Genomic DNA, 18,483 nt, shown 5'->3' on the forward strand with positions numbered 1-18,483 from the left:
TTTTTTTTCGACGGCCAACTTGGGCCACCGTACTTTTGCAAAGCAGCGTGGGACTACAGTTTGAAAATGGCCGCTGACATTTAACACAACAACAAGTTTTGTCCTTTTAAATATTTTGTAACAAAAACATCCACAATGTCGTCAAAGGACAGAAATTTCAAGGTTGCTCTTCTGGTAGATGCCCGTAGACGGATCGCACCGACGGAAAAGCCGCTAGATGTGACCAAATTTGCCCAGGGAGTCCGGTTGTGTGTGCTGAAACTGCTGTCATATTTTGCCCACTGTCGCGACGACGGCGAGCAGGCAATCCAGAACTTGAGATGGGGTCTCAAAATGTTTCACTCATACGATTATCCTCCGTGTAAGCGTGATTATCTCAAAGAGCTCAACATAAAAAACTTCCAAGACTTCGAGGAGCAACTCGCCGGTGACTTAGACGCACTTTCGTCGTCAATTCGTGGGAAACGAGCTCCGAAAACACCGCAAGTTTTGACTGCCACTTCGGTTCGGCAGGCACTTGATGACGTCATTCATGATTTCCAATGGGATGGGCCGGATGTTTCCTCTCCAGTGAAAATGGTATCTCCAACGAACTCAAGAACGAGAAGAAAGCCCTCCCACCATCATGGACCAAATGCAAACAAGCAATTTCACAAAAGTTGTACAAATTTTTCAAAGTGTGTGTTTCTGTTCATGCCTTGCCCAGTGAGTCGTTCGGAGTTGGAGGAATTCTGTGATTTTGGACCTGACGACCTGTTGCCAAGCAAATCTGAATTTCTTGAGATGGTCGTTCCAAGCGGGAGGTCATACCGAACATTCCAAGATCAGAATATCGCATTGTTTTGGATTGACAGCAGTCCTTGGATGTCAGCCAATTTAAAGGTTGAAATTGAATATAAAATATCAAATGAAAGTTACTTGATGTAATAATATAAAATTATATTATAATAAATTAAATCAAATACCACAAATTAAGTTGTTTATTTGATTTCATTTATTATTATATTTATAATAATTGTAATAGTCATATTTCATTAAGATGTTTTTACTACCACAATCCAAACTAAAGTGGACATTATTTTATTTCATTTGTTAATAATATTACATAGATACGTTTTTTATTTTTAACCATCACAATCCAAATTAAAGTGGACTTTAAAATGAGCTTGTTAAGAAATGGATTTACTCAATCAAGAGCACATGTGTGCACAAAATTCCAGACTTTGTCAGGTTTGTGTTGACATTCAGTTGATGGGTTTTTCCAAACATCTTCTACAGAAACCTTTTGTATTTATCTTTGTATGAAATGGTTTATTGAAATTCTATTATCGAATTAAATTGCTGATTTTGGTCAGATTACGTTTAAAATTTCACATTCAAAATTTACTTTGAAAAGGTATTTAAAAAAGCTGAAACAAAAAAACAGATCAAACATTAATTATTCGGGCAGTTGTATTAAATATTGTATAAAAACTGCATATTTTTGAAAATGTGAGGATTTGTAAGTTTATGAACTTTTCCTCGGGCCTACTTGCCCTTGAACCAATGACTCGTCTTTCTTTCTTGATCATCTGAACCACTTTTCTTTCTTACTGATTCAGAGAGACCAAGATGGTCTTTCAGTCATCTCTGCTGCTCTACAAGATCTTGGAGGTTGTATCATTCCAGTTCATGCCATCATCAACCAAAGCCAGGACCTCGCAACAAGTCTACACTCCGTCTTACCATCATCTTCCCAAAACCTCACAAGAACTTCCAAAATAAATACACCACCAGAGAAAATCCTTCCAGCTAACGATTACCTATCATCAACATCTAAGAAGATGGGGTCAAGAAAGAAGCAAGAGGATAAGACGGATGAAGAATCGACTCGGAAGGAGCGAGACAAGGGAGAAAAGATCACCAGTTGTAGTTTTCTTCCGTTTTCATCTATAATGGACCATTATGTTAAGCCTGTGGAGCCAATAAGTTTTACCCGGCAACCCATCACACGATTAAGACTGTGTGCAAACAAAGGTAGCTTTAAAAAACAACATCAAACATAGATGTAGATGTTTAAGATTATTTCCACAGACAGTGAACCTTTCTTAATTCTGACTTCAAGACCTTTGAGGTTTTTTGTTCATACATTTGTCCAGTTTTCCAAGAATAACTGTAAGAAGACTGAAGTTTTCACAGAAGCCTTGTCAGTCTTAATTAGGCAATCCATATAAACATTTACAAGCAGAACTTATGCTAAATCGCATTTATACTTGCCTGCATTTTGTATTGAGTCACTCCTAAAACTTAGCCATTTTAAGATATGGTGGACACAATACTATTACACTATTACTATCAAGTTTGTCTGTATACACCCAAACTAAACAGTGCAATCATATAGTGTCCACCATTTGTCAACAAGGCTCATGGAACTTCTGCAAGAACAAGATTGTCTTAGACGTAGATGGAAACATGCCACGCCCAATGTAACTGTGAAATCTTTAGATAAATTTAACAATGATAATGAACAATTGTTACTCATTTTGCAGATGGGCAAGTTACAGATTTATGTCAGTTGGAGTTACACCCACTAACCAGAAGATCTTCAATGACCTCCACACCTTCAAAGCCCACCAAATCAAGCCCAACAAGAACCTCATCGACCCAGCTGTCCATCTCAACTCCAAAGTGGAGTCAATCATTCCACATCGATGATTCTACAAAAGCATCAACTTCAAGAGATTGCCAAAACACCAGCAAGAGTACACAAGAGGACAGAGTGACCATCAGAGCTCAACTGGCCCTGGGTGCTGTGCCGATTAGTCAATACCAACCCACTGCTGTGTATACATGTACTGGCCTTGCTGTGAGTCCGTCGATTGTAGAAGTGAATGGCACAGTGGAAGGAGAGGTCGAAGGTCAAAGTGTTGTCAGACTTTCAAGTTGGTTCAAGGATGCTATGGTCGGCCTCAGCCAGCGGAGGAAAGTGTTGGTAAGTTAGGTGGCTTGAGGTTGAACTTTTTCAAAATTATAAATAAATATTTGATTGCATTGAAACTAAAATGGGAAAATGGTGCAGGAAATCAATGTTAGGTTGTTTTGAATAACAAGCATTTTTCTTTTTTTTTTCCTAAACATATTGAATATACTAAGAAGAACACAAATTATAAATTTACCTGTACAGGGATGAGATTTTTTGTTCATTGTGAAAATTCCTAAAAAGTAACTTGTGGACCTGGGTTCCCCTTATTGTAAACCTAGTGAAGCAGGATATGTTAAAATTTTTACAGGCTCTGTGTGTCACCAGATGTACTAAAGTACGGGTTTTGACACTAAGTGAACTATTTCTTTCTCCTTTTGGTGACTGCTTTGCTTCTTTCAAAAAAAGGCTCAAAGTTTGTGAAAATCGTGTCAAGTGCCTTTTCTGTAACATCAAATTGTATTCTTCTTTTCATTTGTAGCTGGTAGACATGCCACATCCAGAGACTTGTTTCCCAGTCTCAGCAGTATTAGAGCCCCTCACATCCACCACTGCCTCTCTACGCATCTTGAAAGCACTGTCAGTACCTAGACAAGTCTATTCCAGCAACCTTGAGGATGATGATCATGAAGGGCAAAGAAATGAAGCAGAAAATGATGTTATGAAGATGACTGAAATCACTAAGGAGTGCATCAAGAAACATCGCAGCGTAAAATGTAAAAAACATCCTAAAGGTAGATTAGCTTTTATCTCATTTTCTGGTGCTCATCAGTTTAATCTTGCTTTCAATTCTCCATTAGTTGCCATGCCTCGAAATAACCCACAGCATCCACAGCAATTGCTGTGGTGCCCTGTGCTTTTGCTGTGGTGCCCTTTGCAAAGTTCCAATAACAATTTCTATTTTCCTCATATAGCGATGAACTCGTTGCTACCCATTTATTCCCTTATTCTTCGCTCATCTGACACAATTGAACATTTTAGTGAATTCCCTCTAGCTACCGGGCAAGCTTTGTGATCTAGTGGTAAGACATCTGGGCCCAATTTCATAGAGCTGCTTAGCACAAAAATTTGCTTACCATGAAATTTCTTCCAGTGGTAAAAACAGGATTACCAACCAAATGTTCATTTGTTGCATATTGTTTTGTTACTGGTATTCAGCTGTTTTTAGCTTATCCTGAAAATCACGTGGAAATTTGGTTGGTAATCCTGTTTGCATCAAGGCAAAAAATTTCATGCTAAGGAAATTTTTGTGCTTAGCAGCTCTATGAAATTGGGCCCTGCTCTAAAGTCTGCTCTTCAAATCCCACCCAAGTGATATTCCTGTGGATTTTAATCACAGGAGTCTGGAAAGAACTGAGTATACAGTGTTTAACGCACATCGAAGTAGAGGTAAAACACAAATAAAAAAAATCAAGTGGTTGTAAACTAATTTATTTTTATATTTCTACCCAAATATTTCAATACGTAGGCAGCAAGGATAGACTCAACACAGTCTCTCCATCACATGTGCCTTGTGAGACGGTCTCATTCCGGCCTCATCTCCTAGAACCATGGTTCTCTTACTCGGCATCAGGTGGAGCGTCAACCAGGTTGATTGATAAACTACATAGGTGAATATGTTTTTAATGTTGATACTTATTGAAACATACTTAAAGGCACTGGACACTATTGGTAATTACTGTAAATAATTATTAGCATAAAAACTTACTTGGTAACGAGCAATGGAGAGCTGTTGATAGTATAAAACATTGTGAGAAATGGCTCCCTCTGAAGTAATGTAGTTTTCGAGAAAGAAGTAATTTTTCACTAAAAAAATATTTGAATTTGATTTTGAGACCTCAGAATTAGATTTTGCAACTGAAAGCACACAACTTTGTGTGACAAGGGTGTTTTCTTTCCCATTAATATCTCGCAACTTCGACAACTAATTGAGTTCAAATTTTCACAGGTTTGTTATTTTGTGCATAGTGAGAAGACAGGTCTTTGACAATGACTTCTGGCTAGAAGTGGTTTATTGATTTTATGAGAAATTACCTCTTTCTCAAAATCTATGCTACTTCAGAGGGAGTCGTTTCCCACAATGTTGTATACTATCAACAGCTCTCCAATGCTCGTTACCAAGTCAGTTTTTAGGTCAATATTTGTTTTGAGTAATTACCAAATGTGTACCTTCCCTTTAAATAACTATGAGGCCGCATCCAAATTGGCGGGCTACAGCTATGGCTATGACTGTTGCTAAAGGTGTTGCTAAGGGCGTCCTGCACTTCAACGCATGATCATGTGGCAGTCTAGCTCAGCTGCAGCCATAGACACAACTGCAAGTTCGGACTTTGCCAAAGACTAATTTGTTTTATTGACTAAGCTTAAGACTCAATTTTCTTCCGCTCAGTATTCCACATTATGACAATCTTTCGGAGCCAACCCGGTCTACTTCAGTCAACCAACTCCTACAAAGCCTTGAAGAAGTATACAGTGGAAAGCCTGGCACTATCAGCAATCAGAATGCAGCCATGAAGAGTACTGGACAGGCAGAAGTAGAGACAGAAAAACAGGCTAAGCAACCAACTGTTGGTAAGAAACCAAAGATTATATTAAACACAGTAAATGGTATTTTGGCAGGTCAATTTTTTTATGGTAAGCAAAGTTGGCTTGTGTTGTACTGATTTGATGCATAACCAGCTATATAAATTCACTTAGAACTCCGTTAGTATAAACTATTGCTTAGCAAATTGATTTGATTCGGAATAAAGCTCACAGCTATAAACCACTAAGGAAACTGAGGCTGGGGGAATTTAAATTTTATTATAGGTTAGAATTTGGGATGGTAAGGGTTTAAACAAGCCCTGCCTATTTTTTGTTTTGTTTTTGTGTTTGAAGATGCCTGTCCTGCAAGGCAGAGCCCTCGTCTGAAACGCAAGAAGAGTTCGATCAACGTTGGTTTCCGCACTGAGAAAATCATGTCTAATAGTATCCGCATTCAGACAACGAAGGAACCGAGCCCACAGAAGAAAGGAGAGAAAGAGAACAGGGTACCTGGCAGAGAGAAAACCAAAACATCAAACTTTGGTAAGAATGTACTTAATTTTCTTTTATAAGTCATTTCCTACATTATCATGTCCTCATGAAAGATTTTCCTGACATGGTTGACATTTTGGAAGAATCCAAACATTATTTCTTGTGTTCCGTTTTTTTTTTCTTCTTCTAGAATGCCCAAAGTTGAATTCCGAGGAAGACGTTATTGATTGTCTCCAAACCAACTATGAAAGAACCCTAAATGAGGTGGGTCTATACTTAAAAAATGATGAGTAAACACTCCTTGCATTTTCAGGAACATTGGTTATGAATTTAACTCTTTCATGCGCCCTCAGGTTGGTAATGATCTCGCAAGTCAAAATTTGCCGTGAAAAGTGGGTTTTTTGAAGGGCATTGCGGCAATCGGTAGGGGCAACGACGGCAATTGCCGTTGAAAAGTATCAGGGCTGTAGTGCCTGAAAGGTTTTTAAGTCTTTCTGAGATGTGGTTGGTAGCTTAAAAAGTGAGTAAAAATGGTGTTTTGTCGTTTTTTTCTTCTTTTTCTGATGTACAATTTATTGGCAACAAGCTCAGAGTCATGTTTTGAGAGACATACCTCGGTTATCAAGAAGTTGTAACATTCTAGGCATGTTTTTATCCATTACTATTCTTTATTTAACACAACATTTGTTTTATTCTCAGGCTTCTTGTGGGATGCATTTCGTTCAATTCATGACAAGTATTGTTCTCTCCTACCTGAAAAGTGAGCACTCCAACTCGACAGAAAGTGACGCAGTGGTGAGTTTTTGTTTCGTTCAAATTTATCCTGAAGTTAAACCAAGATCACGGTTTGTTTGCGTATGATGGGAATACAAATGCAAATTTAATTTTTGATTTAGAAACTAGAGTCTTGTTAAAAACATTTTTAATTAGAGATCGTCTAAAACCACAAGGCCGGGCGGGCACTTCAAGGTGAGGGCTACACTCAACCGATCGACCCAAATCAACTGTGTAGCGGGGCACATTGCTACCTACTCCTGGGGCTGAAAAAGGGTTACCCCACAGTTCGTCAGGATGTAGGCATGGGTATCATCCACTAGAAGCCTGGCTGGTAGAGCAGAAATGCACTACCTTCCCAACTTTTAACAAAGCAATTGTGGTCAAGTACCTTGCTCAATATTTGACTTCTCTCATCTCCCCAGATGAAAGCCAGGGACATCCTGACCAAGACCTTGCTAGTCTCCAGCAAGCAGCTGCGAGAGAAGTACCAATCCCTCATCGATGAACCCAGTAAGCTGCTAAGAGTACAGGAGACTGAGCTACAAGTCCTGTTGCGGCTGGAGATGGAGGCTATATCACCTACAGAGGTCACGCCGGGGAAGCAGACGATTCCTGGGACTGATGATGACGGAGCAGGGAAGGAGGTTGAGGGGAGAGATGGAGTGAACAGCGATGAGGATGAAGGGCCGATGCTGCCGGAGAATGTTCAAGCCTCGGTAGATGAGGTATGGGACGGATTACATTCACATTGAGATTTATACTTTGTGTAATGGCCTGGAATAACACACAGCCCACGGAGGCCATGGCCTCCATTGCCTTGGTCTTGGCCTTGGTGCCCTTTAAAAGTTTCACATTGCCTTTGGAAGTGCCCTTTGCAAAGTGGCCTTGCCCTTTCAACATGTTCAAAGATGAAATTCCAGGCCTGTTAAAGAGGAAAGGAAATGTCAAATTTTGATTTTGTGGTTTACTCATTTTTCTGGTAGATAGAGTCCTCATGTGATAGGGGATAAACTTACATATCTCTAACCTCATGTTAAAATGCTGTAAATTGCCATTGTATTTGATAACCTTCCGGGTTAAAGTTTGTCAACATCCGATGACATCCTTGTGAGAGAAGTGTACTGACATCTGTCTGTAATAATAATAATAATAATAAGACATTTATAAAGCGCCTAATGCAAAAGCCTCTAAGCGCTTTAAAGAAACAATAAAATAAACAATTGGAGAAAGATACAAGATACAAATAGGCAAATTACAAAAAGAAGCTTTAAACAAATGAGTTTTCAACAAGGACTTAAAACATTGTAAAGTATTAGCTTGGCGAATATGCACACTTATGTTCGTTTTCTTTGACAGTTGGTCCCGTACAGGGTTACATGTATGGTGTACGAAAGTGCACAGAGTGGGGATTGCTGTATATTGGCATTATTGTTGTTTCTTAAACAATCACAATCATCAGGTTCAATCTTGTGTTTTTGTTCATTTCCTTCGTCCATGAGGGAGCAATGACAGTTGATATTAAAGCTTTAAATGAGTGAGTCAACCTATTTTCATAACTTCCATGTTTTTCAGATTGTAAGGTTTCTTCGAACAGTTCCCTTTCTTGCTGATCACAATCGGTTAACTTCCTTCCTTTCTGAGACGCTTGTACAAAAGTAAGTTTCAAGATCTACTAATAGCTTTATTATTATTCTATAATATTTGGAAATGCACAAAATGCGGTATGGGCCCCTTGTTTCAATCAAAGAAGATTTTATCTGTGTAGATTTTGAGAGACTCTGGTTGGGTCGAGATTAGGATTGCACATCTGCATTTATTTTCCTGAACGGTTAAACATAATGATGATTTCCGGTTAACCTTAACCTTAGTTGTTTCATCCGATTCCAATTAGACTATAATCTGATCTGTAAAAGAAGAAGCAAATGTCAAGACACTTTCCAGGATCAATCAGGACTAACAATAGAAAACTATATACAAGCCAATGTTCTGTTTGTTATTTTTTTTTTTTTTTACTTTTTTCATCATTAGCTATGCAGATTCCTTGCCCCACATCTTACGAGCCATCTACGATGACCTGATGCAGCCATTGCCATCCATCCTACTCTCTCCGAGCAACGAGACATCAATCTCATCAGTCCAGACCCTCCCGCCTCCATCTTACAAGTCATCTTCATCTCACGGGTCATTTGCTGAACCATCTGTCTCTAGCATAAGGTACAGGATGTCAGGGCCCGACTTCAAGGCTCTGCTTACCGCTGAATTCTGCGTTACAGTCACCATTCTCCCCTTGCAGGGCAAGCACCCAATTTCTGCGCTAGCTGTGTAAGCGAAGAATGTCTAGTAGTGTGGAGAGCGCAAAAGCCAAATTCCCTGCTAACCTGTGAAATACGCTTGACGTAAACGCAGAATTCCATGCTTCCTAAAGCGCTGATTCTTTGCTTACGGTAAGCAGAGCCATGACATTGGGCCCTGATCTTCTTCAGTGTTATGTCCCCTGAGTGAGTATTCGTGTCAATCTAGACCCACCCTCCTCTTAGCTATGAGGTGGCTTTATCAACCAATCTAGACCCACCCTCCTCTTAGCTATGAGGTTGCTTTATCAACCAATCTAGACCCACCCTCCTCTTAGCTATGAGGTGGCTTTATCAACCAATCTAGACCCACCCTCCTCTTAGCTATGAGGTGGCTTTATCAACCAATCTAGACCCACCCTCCTCTTAGCTATGAGGTGGCTTTATCAACCAATCTAGACCCACCCTCCTCTTAGCTATGAGGTGGCTTTATCAACCAATCTAGACCCACCCTCCTCTTAGCTATGAGGTGGCTTTATCAACCAATCTAGACCATCCCAGCTCTATCTTACAAGTTGACTTCATCTCACGGGTTGTTTGCTTAACCATTTGTCTCGAGCATAAGGTACAAGTTCAGTTGACCACATCTCCCCTTATTCTCTCCTAATATAATGTTTCTACTCCTTTAGTCTAGATACAACTAGCCCTGGGCGACTAGTGGAATTTACTACTCGACTAGTTGCACCTCAAATAGTCGCGACTACGACACTAACTTTTAATTCTCAAGATGCATTGTGGCAATGTTTGCCGCAAAATAGTAAAAATCAAGCCAAAAGGATTGAAGGATTGTGTAACTGATGTCTGATTGTGTTTTGTAAGTAAATCATGTTGTCGTGACGTGAGCGACACAATTGGTTCACCAAGCAGGTAGTCGCGACTATTTTTGTTGTATTCGTGGCGGCACGATTAATCGAGCAGTTGAACATCGGTAGTTGCGACTCGACTAATCAATCAATAGTCGCGACTGTGACACTGGTCACACTAGTCGCCCAGGCCTAGGTTCAATTGGCTGAAATTATTGTTAACAATGTTGAGTTTTTTTCACAGAATTTGGGGAAGTACTGGGTAAACAGTGGTGTACGGGTAAAATCAAATTATATTCTTTATCTGCGATGCAAAACTTATCAAATGATGTTCTTGTTAACAGAACCAGGTCTGTCGTCCGTCATCCTAGCCTCGCTGACATGGGAACAAAAAGGGTTATCCCGATCCCCTCAAGGAACGCTGCCAAGAAAAAGGTAGAGCAAAAGGTAAAGGCATTCCATTTTCAAACTCTGTAACAATTATTTGAAATAAAAATGCCATAATAAATTTCAGGTTTATTTTTTAAAACAGTTATTTTCAAAATAAAAAGACGTTATATTTTATTTATTTTATTTTAGGAGCAGCCAAAACAAAAGGTTGCTGTTGTTAAAGATGGTAAGTTATTCAAATGTATTTATATTGTACCAGAATTTTTTTTTCCTTTTGAATAAAACAGTATACAGTGCTGAAACACCAGTGTTGTGTGGATATAACACAAATAATATAAGTTATCACACAAGTGCAAGTGGAATATGGAAAAATATAGCGCTTCTGCGTCCCATATCCAACGAGGCCGAATGTATTTATATTCAAGCAAACTTGGCGCGTGACCATAGAACACACAAAACACAGGTAGTGATATTAGCCGTGCAATGTAGGTTTTTATCACCACTCCATTCTGTGAAATCTGATTGGAGGATTAGCGTGTACTTGAAGACAATGTCCTTTATACCCAATGGAAATTTAACATCTATTAAATATATACAATTTGTTTGAAAGTTTTTCTTAAGAATACAGTTTTTCAGATGTCCAGTTTTTGTCTTACTGCCATAGAAACGGAACACTGTAAACAGTTTTGCATGCTAGGAAGTTTTGTATACTTTCACAATAACACATTTTATGCATGTCTGTCCTGACAGATGAGGCCTCCAATGCCAAGACTGTACGCCGCAATCTCTTCATGGGAGGGGCTAAGCAAAGCCCCAAAAAGGGAAGCAGTAAACTCCCAAGACGACAGAGTGTGGCCGTCATGCAGAACATCCATAACACAAGGTAGGAGGTCTTCAAGAATCTTGGAATTTTAGTTAAGCCAAAAAAAACAAAATTTAATTTTGGGTTGACGGGGAAAAATTGACTAGAATGGGACTTGAACCTTTTACCTCCAGATAACATACCAGCTCTTTAGGCCAAATAAAGAAAAGGACCAGTTGATCGTCCCCGCCTGCATCCTTTTTTGGGGCCGTTTTTTTTTTATTTATCTTTTTTTTTTTAAATCCATCTTTTCAAGAGGACAGGCCTAGGAGCTTTTACCGAATCTAACGTGATGCTCTTGAACCCTCCATTTCATAAAACAATATTAGTGAATGCCTACCAGCAAATCTTTTTAGTGCTATCCGACCCTGTTAGTGTTAGTGTTAACACAGGTCCTCATGCAACTAATAGGTATACATTAAGTTTGCGGATGATTCAAACTGAAGAATTGGTGGCCTCCTTGATTTGAAATACTAGGCGGCCATCTTGAAAAAAAAAAGTAAATAGTAAGGCCCTCATCCTCCTCTTTTCTGAAAAATCCGGACAATCAACTGGTATTTTTTTTTATTTGGCCTTACCAGCTGAGCAATCTATCCCTATGTTTGCGGTCTCCCTATTTGCCAGTCAGAAGCCAGGGATCCCATCCAAAATCGATTATTGTTATTTACAATTCAACCTGGGAAGTGGCAGCAGAGGGATTATTTTATGATTTGAGAGACAATCACAATTTGAAAAATTAGGGAGGTTTTTGAGAACACCATGTAGATAAATCTCTTTTTGAGTAGTGCTGGTTCTGAAAAGAACCAAACTTCTCTTAGTTAGACGTCCACCATGCAAAAAGAGTTGTTAACCACCGGTTCTTTTCAGAACTAACATTACTCAAAAAGAGATATTTACATGGTGTTATCGAAACCTCTTTCAACCATGCAAAATTTAAAATCCTACTAATTTTTATAAAACTTGAATACCTTTCATCATGTGTTGCTATTGTTCTTGTTTAACCTTAGAAATACAAGCAAAACAAATTTCATTAATACTTTTTATTTTTTATATTTTTTTATGTTAGGAAGAGTCCCCGTAGACACACCCCTAGGAAATCCGACGCACCGTTTGTGTTGAAGACGCGGGTCGTCAAGGAAACACCAGGCAAGAAGCAAGTCCTGCAGGCGATGCTTAAGAAGCAAGAACGTGCAAGGTATTTCATAGAGATTGATGCAGCTGACTGGGCAAACAGATTTTTTTTTCTAAAATTTAATTTTGGGGTTCAATTTTTGAAGTTGGTCTGAAAACAGCTAATTCTTGTTATGATCTTAAAAGACACGGATTTTGTTTGTCTGTTTGTTTGTTTGTTTATTAGACAACACAAAAATATTATTTCCATTTTGGTCCTCTATAAAAGCACATTAAAAAAACGCTCAATAAGGCAAGGATACAGTAAAATAAGAAGTATAAAAATACTTGTTTTTGATGGCAAGAATTACTTGATTATTTTTTATTGTAAATCATGAACTCTGTGTTTATGGTTACTGAGGTAGCCATCTTTAACCTGGTTGTTCTCTGACAAGAGAGGATGCTAATACAGTTCAATGTAATATATCCCCAGATGTGGCACTTGTGTCCACAAGCAAGACACTTAAAGACACTGGACACTATTGGTAATTGTCAAAGACCAGTCTTCTCACTTGGTGTATCTCAACATATGCATAAAATAACAAGCATGTGAAAATTTGAGCACAATCGGGCGTCGAAGTTGCGAGATAATAATGGAAGAAAAAAAACCTTGTGACATGAAGTTGTGTGGTTGATTTCGAGACCTCAAATTCTAAATCTGAGGTCTCAAAATCAAATTCGTGGAAAATTACTTCTTTCTCGAAAACTATGTCACTTCAGAGGGAGCCGTTTCTCCCATTACTCGTCACCAAGTAAGGTTTTATGCTAATAATTATTTTGAGTAATTACCAATAGTGTCCACTGCCTTTAACCATTGCTTCTTCCTTCGGATGGGATGTATAAAGCCATTGGTAAAGTTGATTTGCCTCTTACTGTAGTTTACCGTCTGTTCTTTAAACCAGGAAAATTTCCACGTCTGGTGGGGAGAAGGTTGTGCCTCCAACCCCATCATCAAGAATTGTACAAGAATCACCGTTAAAAACTATGCAAGGTTAGTGTGTAATGCATTAAAGTATTGACTGCTTCGAGATGGTTAAAACTACAAATTCTGAGTTTATCCCTGTCGCAGTCTAATTTCAGCAGAATGTAATGCTTTGACTCCTGAGGAGATCCCTGGGTGTTTTATTTGAAAATAATAGGCTTCCGGAATCAATAAGTGAGTCCTTGTTTTACAATTGAACTTTTAAAAGCTTCCTTTATTGATACAGATCAAAAGGTTTTTTTTTCTTCTTTAAAATCTGGCATTTACACACAAATCTAATGGCATGACAGATACAATGTGCTGGGCCAAGTGCTATATTCAAAATCAGCCAAGATACAATCATGTTTTGACATTGTTCGGGACCATTGGCCAATTCTGTACTTTTGAAATGAAATCGTTGTGAGAAAAGATTCCTGTCTATTTATGAAGTTTCAAAATAAGTAATAGTGTGCTTGTGACTTATTTTATCACATTGTAAACAGCCTGGCCCAAAATACTGGCACCAGTTAATCGCAGCAGGCCGCCTTATGAAAATCCAGACATTGTTTTTCTTGCAAGTGCTGAATTATTTGGTAAGAACCCCATTTTGTTGAGCCCTGGTGTCGGAATTTGCCTCATACTCTTTTCTCTCAGTCTCCTTTTCCGGAATGTCATTATAATCAAATAAGTAAAGGATTCTTTATTGTTAAATATTGCAGCATCAAATACCCGCCGTAGTAGTCCACGCATCAAACCCAAGAATCCGGGCCATCGACGCAGCTTCTACTCTCTAAGCAGCTCGACCGATCTGAAACGGGCTCGTGAACTTGCATCCAGAATTGCTGGCAAGACATCACCGACGCCGTCTTTGAACAAATCAATGAAGATTGCGAGCAGGAAGTCCTTCCTTAGTGAGATCGTCAGTCCAGGGACTCTGAAGGGCATAATGGGACGTCCAATTGGGTTTGAATCCCCAAGTAAGAACATGCCACCCGGCGATAGTTTGGAGTCGCCAAGTAGGAATACACGTTCCCAAGTTGATTTAGCGCCACCTACAGAATCCCTTACTAAAACTGATGTGGGAAATAAGGAAGAGCAGCTGGGTAAAGGAAAGGGAATGTTTAAAACACCCGTCAGGACACCGAGACGTATTAACTTCAACTCGCCTGCAAAGAGCACTTCTAGTTTGCCCAAACAAACTACTGGGTCTTCAAGTGCAGATGGTGTGCCACTTAAAAATGAGGCCCAAGTGTTGAACCTTGCAGAAGACAAGTCAGTTGTCCCTCTGAACTCATCGCCCAGTGACAAATCAAAAACTGCCAACGATGTCGGAGCTTCTTCTATGTCAAAGGTCACTTCAAAATCAAGTGAAAAAAGAACTGAACAATGTTTTAGCAAGTCTGCTAATGGGAAACAGCAGTTGCTTCAAACTAAAAAGTCCCCTGTAACTGCTAAGCTTGAGCTAAATGTCGAGGCAAAAGACTCATTGTTGGTAACACCTGAAAAACCTCCACAGGTAGAAACGGACTTCCTAACTCCGAGTAGAAGAAGTTTAAGACTTCTGAAATCACCTGATCAAACTCTTGTCCAATTTGCTCATCCTGAATCAGGAAGTGACAATCCAAAGATCAAGGCGTCACAAGGAGACAAAGGTTTACCGACCCAAAATAATTTTCTTAAGATCCCCACTAGTAGAAAACGTAAAGAGACCGACAGAAGCCCTTCACCGAATTCCCGTGTTATCGTTCACACGCCGTCACCTCGCAAACAGACAAAGTCGATCACTCCGAGCTCCCTCCACAAGTGGCAGCGACGAAAGAAACCCAGGTACGAGTCGCCAGAAAGATCCACTTTATCCATTATCGAGAAGATTACACCACCTTCTATTAAACGCACACAATCCACCACCACCCTTTCTCCGTCACAGTCACCAAAGTTTGGAAAAGTAACTCCACCGTCTAAACGAAAAGCAAAAGCGCTCAGCTCTGCAAAGAAGCTCAAATCGGAAACGCCCGAGGATCAAAAGCGGAAATGTACAAAACAGACTAAACTTGGAACAGTGTGTAAAGCAAATGTGAATCTCTTAACGCTCATCACGGATTTGGACCCCCAAGACACCGGCAAGATGCAAACGCGCAGTCGCTCACGAGAAGAGGACTCAACACCGGCTAAGAAAGATACTCAATCCGTCCCGCAAGAAGTTGAGTCATTCACCTTCTTGGACACTCACTTAGACGACTCGGACGACGATGTGGACTTTCCAAATCTCATCTCGCCTGTTCGTAAATCTGCAACAAAGAAAACTCCTGAGGAGACTTCGGACAGTGGAAATCCTCCCGCCGGATCTCACAGATTGTCCAAGTTGTCGGTTAGAAGCTCCACTTCGGTTTTTGAAGAGGAGAGCTTCGCCTCAGCGGACGAGGTATTCCTGCAAGATTCGCCCCCATCCGGCTCAAAGAAACTACGCGTCACCACACCATTGACCACAGTTGGACTATTTACATTAATGAACTCGCCCATGGTGTCATCGGCCAAAGATAAGGTGCCCTTGAGATCCAAAGTTTCCTTCGACCAACCAACGAGTAAGTCCAAAACATTCTGACTTTTCTCAAATTGTTTTTGTCAAACTGTTCTTACATCAGGGCCAAATTTCATAAAGCTGTTAAGCGTAAATTCTGCTTGACAAAATTTTACGGAAAGCATAAATTGAGTGGGGCACCAGCCACAACCATGTCAACTTCATGTAATTTTGGATGGGTAACCTGTTTCTGTTAAGCAATACTGTTCTGCTTACATACAAGTTTTTGTGCTTACATGCTTTATAAAATTTGGCTCTGTATACCTAAAGAAGTTGTTTGCTGCTACTAATTACATACAGCACATGTACATGTAGTAGGATTTGAAACTTTTCGTGGTGGGAGAATAATTGGTGTTTTTTTCGCAGTAGCACCATGTGTAAATCTCTTTCGAGTAGCGCTGGTTCTGAAAAGAACCAGTGGTTGACAACTCAACGTTTCGAACATTATGCTCTGATATTTAGGAGAAAGACCAACAGAGCATACTGATCGAGACGGTCAGAGGGGCAGGCCTGTCTGCTTCGTTTCTAAAAGGGCAAGGGTACCAAGGTATTTTCTCCTTGGTAAAGGGCACCCTATGAGGAAATAGTTGATTTCTACTTGAATATTTCAAGGGCACCAAGGCAATGACATGGAGGCGATCACCCTCGTTGCCTCTATGAAGTATCATGCCTAATTTTGGCAGCGTTAAAACATAAGCTATTTTATAACTGATTTGATAAACTAATTATTGGCTTTGAAATTTGTTTTTCTCTTTCAGGAAAAGGAGGTCGACAGCTTTATACAACAGGCTCCCAGTCCTCATCTGAATCTTTCAACCACAACATGGTCAAAAGGTCCTCATCTCTGGATATGAGACGTCTGAGCGATAACAGTCCAGTAGGTAAGGCCGACAAGACCGGAGAATGAGGTGGTATTCACGCTGAACGCAGAAACTGCAAAGCTATTTATTTAATGTAAGCGCAGTAGCCTAGTACTATGAAGTCTGAATAACTGTCACTCGCACGCAGGAGGTGTAGTATATTGCACGCGTGATATATCGCTTGCTACATACACATATGAAAGGATGTTGGCATACAGAGGTCGTGCTTGATGGTGAATCAATGCGAGCAAAATACTGAGAAGTATGGGCTAAAGTAACAAAATAATGACGTGATTAATTTCGGGGGACAATACATAGCTCCCTTAGTATAGTATTTGAAGTTGACACACACGTTTTTACACTCCCATTTACCATAGGGAGCTAATATCAACTCTCCGCCCTCAAACCGTAGCCAACTTTCACCGAGCTGCTTAAGCACAAAAAGCCAGTCTACATATACCATGCCACATGTACAATCTGTAGCTGGTGTCCTGCTTTTTTTTTGCTGAGCAGTATTTTTTGCTTAAGCAGCTCTATGGATTTGGGCGTTTGTTATATTGTTGTAGCTACAATAACTGAAACATTCCAACTTTGTTTCCAAGGTATTGAACAGCAATAATTCTATTAGGGACTCAGACATCCTACTTTTCATTGCAACGGTTTTGGTACCTTTTGTAGAGCAAGTTCTTGGCCATGACATGAATCCCAACTCACTGTGATTAAATATGTACACACTGTATGTAGTATAATTTACCTGTAGAAGTTTCAGCTTTGTTAGTGGTCAAGTGTTTGAGAGAAAAAGTAAACATTACTGTACAAGCCGAAACGATTTTTGTGTGTGAAACAGTTTTACTCATTTGTCAAAAACAACAGCCCCTTAGCAAGAAATATTTCAAGGGAGGCTTTCTACCATCATCATCTTTAAACTGTGTAAGCAGAATGTAAATCTGTGGAAGCTTGTGTTTTGTGTCTGACAAAAAGTACTCAAACCCGTTTTTTTTAGTGAACAGCTCCTTAGATGTGTCAATACTAAGTGGACATTACAAAACTATGAAAGAAATACAAACTGTGAGGTAAAATTTTTTTCAAATTTGTCTTAAGAGTATTATCAACAAAAAATTATACAAGGTTAGTGTTTTTCTAACACTGGTGGTTTAACTCAAAGATTTTGCACATAGTGTTTTTAATAAAAAAAAGGAAGTTTATTCGGAAGAAAACAACATTGAATATTGATTCCTAATTTGTGTTTCATTTTTTTCATTTATTAATTTCACAGGTAAAATTCAATTACAGACAATAAGAACAGTAAGAAAACAAAAACATGTACATACAATTAGGAGAGAGAAAAAAGAAAAAAGTAGCACCCCTGATGGTGTTGTTTATTTGTGATGTTTAAAAAAATATGTTTCAAAAGTAGATATAATTACTGCCCTGACAAAAGTGGATTAAATGTGAAATTGCAGGAAATAAACACTATCATAAATAGATTGACATGTATACTCTCCTCTTTCTGAATCTTCCAATTCATTGGTAGTGGATCCCCTACCCAAAGTTCCATCTGTTTAGGGATGAAGACGCCACAACTATGCCCAGAAAATATAATTATATGTAAAAACCACTTTCTTTAGGCTGAAGTCAAAGAAAATATGTCATTTATGAGGCAGGTTTGTTGAAGGAAATTTGAAGATTTCATTTTCAAATTTAAAAAAGTATTCACACATTAACATGAGACTAAAATAAAAAAAATTAATATGTTT

At 39.2% G+C, this 18,483-nt stretch overlaps 1 protein-coding gene across 1 annotated transcript; it reads left to right on the forward strand.

The window, feature by feature from the left end:
* Window positions 1-77: 77 nt before the first annotated feature.
* On the forward strand, window positions 78-17,967 carry LOC117295757. Its single transcript, XM_033778492.1, has 19 exons — window positions 78-882; window positions 1,602-2,016; window positions 2,529-2,971; window positions 3,441-3,693; window positions 4,428-4,565; window positions 5,345-5,530; window positions 5,837-6,025; window positions 6,165-6,238; window positions 6,674-6,769; window positions 7,174-7,476; window positions 8,324-8,406; window positions 8,780-8,965; window positions 10,250-10,352; window positions 10,485-10,521; window positions 11,046-11,178; window positions 12,224-12,352; window positions 13,230-13,318; window positions 14,008-15,870; window positions 16,625-17,967. The coding sequence occupies exons 1-19, from the start codon at window positions 136-138 to the stop codon at window positions 16,771-16,773; spliced, it is 5,616 nt and encodes a 1,871-aa protein (XP_033634383.1). The 5' UTR covers window positions 78-135; the 3' UTR covers window positions 16,774-17,967.
* Window positions 17,968-18,483: the final 516 nt, after the last annotated feature.

Source organism: Asterias rubens, chromosome 10, assembly GCF_902459465.1.
Source record: "Asterias rubens chromosome 10, eAstRub1.3, whole genome shotgun sequence".
In the NCBI taxonomy this organism is placed as follows: domain Eukaryota; kingdom Metazoa; phylum Echinodermata; class Asteroidea; order Forcipulatida; family Asteriidae; genus Asterias; species Asterias rubens.